At 31.0% G+C, this 10,511-nt stretch overlaps 1 protein-coding gene across 1 annotated transcript; it reads left to right on the top strand.

The window, feature by feature from the left end:
- The first annotated feature begins 7,990 nt into the window (after positions 1 to 7,990).
- Positions 7,991 to 9,287, top strand: LOC112523422 (protein BIG GRAIN 1-like E). The gene has a single exon (XM_025133013.1). The coding sequence runs from the start codon at positions 8,023 to 8,025 to the stop codon at positions 9,001 to 9,003; it is 981 nt and encodes a 326-aa protein (XP_024988781.1). The 5' UTR covers positions 7,991 to 8,022; the 3' UTR covers positions 9,004 to 9,287.
- Positions 9,288 to 10,511: the final 1,224 nt, after the last annotated feature.

Here is a 10,511-nt window from a genome sequence, read left to right as displayed (position 1 = left end):
GATGAAATCGGATAGGGATGAAATCATTTAGGAATGAACGGGTTTAAGAGTTTTAAGAGTTTAAGAGTTTTAGCCAAATGCTTTATAATATAGTATAGATATAGATTCTAAGACTTTTAACTATGTTTTGAATTTAAAATCCTCGGAATCTTTTTATCAAGTATTTAAACAAATTCAAAAAGAAAAAAAATTAAATTTATCCTTACACAAATTCATATATATATATATATATATGTGTGTGTGTGTGTGTGTGTAAATTGAGAAAATTAAATGAGTGTGATATAATTAAGATTTAAGAAGTATGAATAAGTTGTATGAAATGGTTGATGATGAAAAATAAATTATGAATAAACTAGATATTACAACATATTCAAGGTTAAGATAATATTTTGATGTACCAAAATATCAATCCGACCAACCCGTACGTTTTGAGTTGGATTTCACTTTGGTTTGAGTTGTGTTGAGTTGAGATTTTTCAAACCGCAAACATTGGTTTGGGTTGTTCAAATACCTTCAACCTAAACCATGAGCACCCTTATATGCAGGGTGGACCTATGAGTTGTCGAGTGGGGCCCGTGCGCCAGCTCAAGTTCTCAACCGATTTTCTTAAATAAAATTTTATGTCTATGAAATTACACCCGCTAAACTTTAAAGCGGTGATCCAGAATATTTTTCAAAAAAATATCAATAAAAAACCGAAAAAGCTCATTGAAATCAACCACAAAAACCTTTAAAAAATCCCTTGAAATCAACAAAAGAACTTAAAAAAACACTGGAAATCAACCAAAAAACTTAAAGAATTAATCGAAAGGGTGTAACTTGGCTAAAACGATATCAGACGACTTTATGGGTCTTTGAGTATATGTCAATGGGTCCACCATTTGGTGCATGTCACATCAAAATCAACTGATATCATGTTGGCTAAAAACATGTTCACGTAAAACAAATACAAACTATAAAATATACAAAAACGAACATTTGTTACTTTAACTATAAATTCTTTTATATTAAACAGAATGAAAATCAAAACCAATTTCATTACATTTTAATATATTTTACTTATGAAATAATCATCAATAGCTTAATCAATAAGACAATAACGATATAAATGATGAATTCCATCTCTCTAGTCTATGTTAGGAAGTTGGTCCATTTGGTCCCCTGTCTTAAACCCAATTAAAAGCCAGGTTAGCCCATCTTGCAACCTGGTCTCTAACACCTCAATGACAGGATGCCCCCATTCCCCCAACCCATCTCTAACTTGCCCCCCTACAGAATGGCCATGGATAATCCTCAAATCAATGCTAAATTGATAATGACATGTTATCTAACATCTTGTTGTAAAGAGAGTTTTATTTTCGAAATTAAATACATTGTATTTTGTATATCTGTAATAAAAAGCAGAAGATTTATCTTGTTTGCAACGCGCAGCCTACTGGACTTGAATGCTTTGAACCATATGAATTAGGAAAACTTAAGGGGTTGTGAAGCAGTGGTTGAGGTCCTTGGTGATGTGGTGGAATATCTCATCTGTCAAAGGTTTGGTTCCAGATGTACACAACAATTGTGGCTATTGAGTTTATTAGAGCTGATTTCTTGCAGTTACAGTTTGTCAGGATTAGTCTAGGCATAGCATAACACACCTTAAAGAAAAACTAAAAGGGTTGTTTTGGGAATAAAAATTGGAATGGAAATGAAAATGATAATAAATGAAAATAGGAATGGACCTAATATATTATATAAAACGATTTTTTATTTTATTTTTTAATCTCATTAATTATTGTTTAATGTATTTAACCAAACGCCCCGAAAAGTCTTGTTGGCTAAAGAAAAAAGGAATATCAACACTTCTAAGAAGTGGCTAAGTTGACAACAGATTATTCGTGATTGTACAAAGATGAGTAGATGCACGTAAACTGCTATTGAAACCCACAGTTACCCAAAAAAAATGACAAAACAAGTTGTGTATTTTTGTTGCCCGAGAATCCGAGTTTGAGCCTTTTGGTGTTATCATATATTGTTATCGATCACCACCAATTTTCCATAAATGAAAGTTATGTCGTGTTCGAATATATGTGATGATGACTTTGGACCCTTTGAACTTGGACGACCATATTAAGGATTGTTTGATAGTTACTGAATGGTTTGGTGCAAAATGATTAAGTGATCATAATGATTAAGAGACTCTCATGATATAGTGCAAAATGAAATATAATTGTTTGATAATTGTTTACAAGGATTTTATGGCGATGAATGGTCAAGGGAGGTCCGGGATACAGAATCATTCATAGAGTTTTAGAACCATTAAGAGACAGATTTTTTTTTTGTCAAACAAGATTCATCTCTTAACGATTCATAGACTGTCTCTTGTTGGAACTATTAATGTTGGATAGTACTATTACATAAATAACTTCTAAATGACTGTTATTTATGTTCGGCAAACGATCTAATAACCTTAGTTATTAAATAAGTTGATAAATTAGTAACATTCGGTGAAAACTAACTAAAAACTAGATGACAATGTAAAATGACCTGAAAATGAATAATAAGAATATACAATTGGAAAAACATAAAGAGAGATAATCAGAAGAAAAACGAAAAGAGAGAACCCATTAAGACTTATTGAAACACTATTTAAAATACTTTAAAAAAATAATAATTATGGTTTTCATATACGACTGTATCAAATATCGAATCGAAAAATAACTGCTTTTGTTTCTATACATGTCCATCATGATTCACGCACATAAAGCGAAGAAATATATTCGCACTACATCAAATCTGATTAGTTGTAAGTAATAACCCTACTCTACTCTATGATTTTGTGATCTTTGAGAATAGGGTCCAAGACATGAGACCACGGGTGATAGAAAAGCAATAGCTATGGGTTGTTGCTTTTGTATGTATGGTGCTTAACAAAAGAAAGCAACCAAACATTTGGTTTATTTGGTGGAACCAAGCCAAAAACAAACCATGATAGATACAATATCTATATATATATGTCCACCAAGATTAGACATGGCTTGGAGGGGAAGAGAGACATTGAACTTGTGTACCAATGTGGGGTGCCCCATGCCACGTGGCAAATGGTCATTGGCTAATCTTGATGCCATGATGAGACAAATTTCATTCATGTGCCTACATCATGTGTTAGCATGAGACACCTTGATTAAACCATGACTTTGAGTTTGGGACAAAGTGGCATAGGTGTGCTTTCTTTGTTTGCCATTTTCTAGGTTGGGTTTAAAAAGAAACGGATACTGATTAGATGTTAACGTCTATACATAAATTCGAACTATAACTTAAATACGGTAAAACTTCATATATATTATTAAATTAAGGGTCGACAAACGTTTGTAGATAAGTAATATTCAATATCAGTAATATTGTACATATAATAAATATCTATTTAAAAGTCGATATAAAAGCTCTAACATCACGTACATTATCATCCACCCATCGTGAGTGGAGGATGGTGACACTTCAATTCACATGATTGAAAGAGAAAGATAGAGAGAGAGAGAGAGAGAGGAGGGGGATATAAATTCGTATAAGCCAATCCATTAAATTAATAAAATGATTAGGCTTTTTTTTATCAAGTAAAATAAGCTTCGACTATATTAGTTTAGTGGGTAAATTGTATGAAAAAATAACGTACTTTAATTTGATTTTCATTTTGATACCTAAGATGTAAAGTTTTAAACATTTAAGTACCCCAGGTAACGGGTTGAAGCAGTAACCGGTTATCATACTGGTGTGGCGAGTGATGTAGTATTCAACTCAGTATTGTTTGCTAACGTGGTTAGTGACATGAATTCTTTTTTTAATCTAAAATTAGTATTTTTTTAATATAAAATTAGTCTTCAACCGATTATCCGGTTACTTAAATGTTTAAAACTTTACATCTTAGGTATCAGAATGAAAGTTTTGAAAGTACGTTACCTAAAATAAGAATCAAGTTAAAGTACGTTATTTTTTCATACAATTTGTCCTAGTTTAATTTGTAGAAATAACAAGATTTGATTTTACTTAAGTTGTAAAATGCTTTTTCAAAAATTTGTTACAGTACTTTAAATCAACTGTGATTGGTACCGATTAAGTTAGTATCAATTTAATTGATACGATTGATATACATGTTGATTGGTTTAGTTTGGTACAAAAATAACACTGCCCTAAAATAGTAGAAAAATTGATCTCCATTGACCAAATGTAAACAAGAAAACATAATTTGATATTGATTTGTACGGAAACATAACCGAAATTAATAAGAGGTTCAGTTATTAATAATAGAAGTTCATTTAGCATAATTCTAAAAAATAATATTGATGAAGTAAATATTCTCAATAATTACTGTTAATTGTGTTTGATATTGTAATTAAAATGATTAATAAATACAAAATTAATATCACTTCAAAATATAAATTCACAAATCTAATATATTTATATATATTATGTTATAAAGTATTTGACAAAAACTTTTAAAAATCATTTTAAGTATAACTTATTAAAGCTTTATGTCTTAATTCGTACGACGGACTGTAGATAAACATAATAAAATACATGATAAATGCTTGGAAAAAGTTCTATTGCTATTTCGCGAGACAATCCACATCAATGTAATGCAAGTGAAGGGTTCGCGGGAACGCCCATGTATTTTATCATTCTGCTTGATGAATTAATTCAAGATATAAGACGGTTGTTGGCATAGAGCTAGCCGATACTTATTCTCATCATTTTGCTCCTCCTTGAAAAACACCTTCCTTTTTTGAACTCATTTTGAATATTTTAAATATAAAAAAATCTAAAATATAATTAGGATAATAATTGAGTTCTAACAGAATACTTAATTATTATCTTTATAAAATGTTATATTATTAAACCAAAAATAAATTGTTTCGTTATTAAACTTAAATTAAATTATAGTAAAAAAAATTAAATTAAAGAAATTACACAAAAAATGATAACTTTTAAATAGTTAATTTAATACTAATATTGATATTATTTTTTCAAATTTTTATGATATTTTCAAATTTTTATTTCATTAAAAAATAAAATCATTATCGTTTTCTTAAAAACGTATAAACTCGTATTATAACATCGACAAAGACAAAAAATAAAATTAAAATTAAAATCGAGATGTATCTCACTGCATTGCACGAATATCCTTCTAGTATAAAATTTATGATTCTCATCCTTGTAGTTTGTTAAAAGTTGTGATTTTTCATCCATGTGATTCAGAAATTGCAGTTCCCGGTCCTACCCTTTTTAATTTATGCTATCTCTGTTCTTATTATTTATAATATATGTTGTTTTGGTCCCTATAGTTTACAATTGTTTACTATTTTGATCCCTTGTTATTAAAGATATGAATTAATTTAAAAATGAAAATAATAATAAATTATAAATATAAAAATTAAAATCACAATTATTAAAAAAATATTTAGTATATTTCAAAAAGTAAATTCAATCAAAAGTACGGATACTTGATATGTAACTTGGTCACGTGTTAGCGTTTAGGTTATGCACGTGCCATAACAACCCACGTACCAAATGCAACTATCAAAACCCAGGACCCAAAAGTGAATTGGGTGATGAGATGAAATCTTCTTTAAAATGTGCTACTTTGACTAATTTGCCCTTTGTTCCACATCAAAAGATGGTTACTAATATAATACTATAAAAGTAATTTTACCTTGTCTTAAACTTTATTATTAAAACCTCCTAATCGATAATTATCAACATAATAATAATAATAATAATAATAATAATAATAATAATAATAATAAACGATACTGGTTTTATGAATACATCTTCTTTTTGTCAACAATATATCAGTATTATTATTTTAGATTTTGTAAAATTGTAGTCATGAAAAAGGATTGCAAATATTTTTTGCTTAAAAGTTAATTCCATAATAGTTAACATAATTAAAGTGTCACCCTAATAATTCACATATTTTGTACTAGGTACTCAGTAATTATGAAAAAGAAAGAAACCCTAGTGAAAAAAACTCTTAAACGGCCCCATATTCTAACTTTACGTTGATACACGCCAAATATATCATTATCATGTATGTTCCGATTGAAAAAGATTAAATCATGACGTATACAATGTTTTTAAGTGTCTTTTCATCTGTATTATGTCTCATATTCACCTTTCTATCCTTTCTTGAAGTTGCTGCTTTGGAAATTTTGTAAGGAGAAAGGGACGCAAACCTCATATCCCGGGGACACAGGAACATGACCGAGATTTCCCATTTTCCATAAAGATGTCATTTAAAAGAACCCATCTAATTTTTTTCGGGAATCAGTAATTTTTGAACTTAAAATATACAATTATGTTAACCGATATATCAGTGTAATAAAAGGTTTTACATTGTGGGTTTTTAACTTTGAAGGAAGTGGACCAAGAAGATCCATATTAATATCCATTGGTGTTATAACTTTAACAAGATTTTGCAATGGAGAATTATTGGCACAATGCATGGCCAACATCCACTTTTGAAAGCTAGTCCTCTATATAATAGAGTGGAGATTTGAAAACATATTTCCAACATTTTGACCCCACAAAACACCTACCACAAACTTATGCCTTTCAAAGCACTAGGAAATAAAGGCTATGATTTGAATGAATTCTTGGTATGTTTTTGGCATATTAACAATTACTAATATGACATTTTTAGGTATTTATTTACATGGTGGGTTTTTAATTTGGATTTTATGGTTATTTATACGAGTACTGACTGATTTTTATGCGGTGGTTATAATAGTTTTAAATTATATATGTTTTAAAAATACCCTAAATTTATATACGGAGCTAATATTTTATATATACATATTCATGTTTGTTCATCAGTACACTGGATGTTTAGTTGAGTAGCAACCATTTATACAATAAATCTTCAAGGGGTTGTTTGTTTATCTCTTAATAGTTCTATTAAGAGACAATCTTTGAATTGTTAAGAGGTGTGAATCTTGTTTGGCAAGAAAAAAGTCTGCCTCTTAATGGTTCCAAAACCCTCTGATAGTACATAATTACCAAACAATTAATCGTTAAGAGGTGAATATTGTATCCTGGATCTCTCTTAACCATTAAGAGCCCTAATTTTATTGTACATAATTACCAAACAATTATATTTCATTTTGCACTATATCATGAAAGTCTCTTAATCATTATGACCACTTAATCATTCTGCGCCAAACTATTCAGCAATTGCCAAACAGCCCTTAAACGTATGTTATTTGAACCCTCTCTGCATTCTATTTTGAACCATTTATTGCCAACTTCATTCACATTTCAATATCAGAACTTACCTTCTACGTTTTTTATGCTATTTTGAATTAACTTACGACAGTCATAATAACACATGATAGCATTGACTTTGAATTTGAAAGAGAAGGTTCGAAAACGTAGGCTCTCAACCTGATGACAACTGGGGAGATGGTGACCGAAGCCATGGTGAACGACGACCATAACTATAACAGTTCTAAGATAATGAAATACCTTGTCGAGCAAGTTCCATCACTTTGAAATTGAAAGAAAATGCTCCAAAACATATTTATTTTGACTTAGGAAACAAAGTACACCATAATACCAAATGTAACACCATTATACATCTATTGGCTATTCATTCTAATTTCAAATTGAACCCCACTATACCTACATTGTCTTCAAAGTACACCCTACTCTACTTACATAGGATGTCTTTTCTCTAACAAAAAACCATCATGCTAACAAAAAACCATCATGCCAACCAAAACCCATCATTGCCCAAGAACTTTTGGATTTTTCTTTGCCACAAAATCTAGTTTTTTGACTTGTACATTGGGCATTAACTACTTGCATCCTTCTTTCATACAAAACACAAATGGAAGACAATCATTACTATAAATAGACATGCCTTCTCTCACTAGATCAACCATCCAACCACCACACCAAATTATTGCATGAAAACCCTCATTCTTATACACCAACATCCAAACCCTTTTTGTGCCTAAAATCTTCTTGTTTTTTACTTCAACCATGGCCAAGACCATTATGCAAGAAAACAAGAAACCGGTGTATCGGAGAAACGGCTCCGGCGAGCTTCATGTCTTTGAGGCCGCTCGTTACTTCGATGACACCACCACCGGCAGCCTCGGTCACAAGCATTATTTGAGAGAGGGTACTGCCGGAAGATTGAGTCTCGATATCCCGGGAAACAATCGAAGAAATTCGATCCCTTTACAAGCCATGATGATGGAGAATCGTAATTCGATTCCTTTACGAGCCATGATGATGGATCAAAACGATCCGATGACGATCAAGAACCAGAAGAAGTACAAGCAACCAAGCTCACCAGGAGGGAAGTTGGCTCATTTCTTGAATTCCCTTTTCAACCAAACGTATTCAAAGAAGTCAAAGTCGAAGTCAACGACATCGAAACAATCTGTGAAGGATGAAGATGAGAGCCCTAGTGGTTGGAGAAGAAAGAGGAGTAGCATTAGTCTTTTCAGGAGTGGAAATAGTCATACCAATAATAACAGTAATTCAGCCATTGCAAGTGACACAAGGTCTGCTTATAACTCAAGAACACCACCTCCAAAGGGTACTGCATCTTATAAAGATCTCCGAAGCCATTCAGATCACAAACCCACTTGTGAAATTACCAAAATACCCATCAACGAAACCCACAACAAGAATGAAAACCAAAACCTGAAGATCAAAAGTAGTAGTGGGGTTTCTGAGAAAAAAAGAAGTTCTGGAAATGGGTTAGTGGAGAAAGTTAGGGTTTCTGATGTAAAACATGATGATGATGATCATCATCAGAAGTATGATCCAACGGTGGAGATTAGAGAATTCAAGAGGTTCATTCTTGATGATGATGATGGAGATAGTGATTCAAGTTCTGATCTTTTTGAGTTAACAAACTGTGATTTGGGTTATTATTCAAGTGGTTTGCCAGTTTTTGAAACCACCCATATGGATAACATCAAGAGGGGTGCACCCATCGTGTCTAGCTAACCCTAAAGGTCACGCATCTCTAGCCATGAACCACGTCGTCCCAAGCTCAAATCTTGATTCCAAACGGCAAATATTGAATCAAGGTCTTCCTGTCTTGCATATTTAAGTTCATATTTAATAGATAGGGTTTTTCTTTAATTTTAACTTCCAATTAAAAGTTGGTTATTGTTGCCTTTTCTTTTAATTATTCATCGGTAATTATTTTGTTTGGATATAAAATCCCAAGGGGAATGTTTTATTTCGCTTCGAAAATTCAAATCCCAATAATTTTCGGATAATGTTATATGTACCATTTTTATGTTTGAATCAAATCAATTTATGTATCAAAAGTGCTTACGGGGTGTTTGGAATTGCTTATAAAATCTGTTTTTTTAACTTATTTCAGTCTGGCTTCGGCGATAAGCTGTTTTCTGGTGTTTGGATAAGGAAAAAAAACTGCTTATACCGGTGCCAAACCGGTAATAAGCTGTTTTTGATAAGTTAATCATTCATGACTTATGAAAAACTGCTTATTACCCGTTTACAACTTTAATCTTGTTTTATTTAACTCCGATTTGATACCACGTAAGTTAATAAACACTTTTACAAAAAAACATAAGTTATTTTATATAAGCAATCCCAAACACCCTCTGAATTTATAAGTAGAAGTGTATTTAGGGGGTGTTTGAGATTGCTTATAAAAATAACTTATTGACTTATTCCGGTGTGACAGCGGTAATAAGCACTTTTGAGTGTTTGGATAAACAACTTATACCGATGCCAAATCGGTAATAAGAAGTTTTTGAAGAAGTTAAATCTTTCTGACTTATAATAAGTTGATAAATGATTTTATAGAAAAATATAAGTTGTTTCAAATAAGCAATCCCAAACACCCCCTTAGTCAACTCCTAACTTTATTGAACCAATAAAAAACACAGTAATTAAATGTTTAATTTAAAACCCACACACATGTGTGTAGACTTGAAATCACGTGAGACAAACATGTTTTTGTGAAACTCGTGAGACCTTTTTTTACACTTGAAACTTCACAGTAAAACGTATAAATGTAACATTCACATTGTTTTTGATGTGAATGTTCGATTTTTTTTTTACTTTCACAACGTTTTGCTGTGAAATTTCAAGTATGAAAAATATGGTATCATGAAAACAGACTGGTCTCACGTGAACCCAACGCTACATGTGTATATATATATCATGTTGAAAAATATTTGTCAGTCAAAGATAAAAACATGTACATTTTAATATATATGTTTGTGTTAAAATAAAAAAGGACAATTTCAATTAAAATAATTGCTTGAAAATATTGATAAGGAAAAACAAAGCTTCAATCAAGGGGGAGATATAAAGTTTTAGGTGATCATTGAAGGTCTTCAAATTTTTGAAAGCAAATATGATATCTTTTGTTTCCTTTTTCATTTCAACTTTACATTTAAAATAATGAACTTGAACTATTGTCCCAATGATTATGGTTCAAATGTATTTTATTTTATTTTTGTTTTAATTATGGT

Source organism: Cynara cardunculus (genome assembly GCF_001531365.2).
Source record: "Cynara cardunculus var. scolymus isolate 2C chromosome LG 12, CcrdV1, whole genome shotgun sequence".
Lineage (NCBI taxonomy): Eukaryota > Viridiplantae > Streptophyta > Magnoliopsida > Asterales > Asteraceae > Cynara > Cynara cardunculus.
Note: the sequence above shows the minus strand (reverse complement) of the source record. Positions and strands in the feature narration are given on the sequence as shown.

Bases quoted from the DNA above. Each gene is read 5' to 3' on its own strand.
- LOC112523422 (XM_025133013.1), top strand. From the start codon at position 8,023: ATGGCCAAGACCATTATGCAAGAAAACAAGAAACCGGTGTATCGGAGA.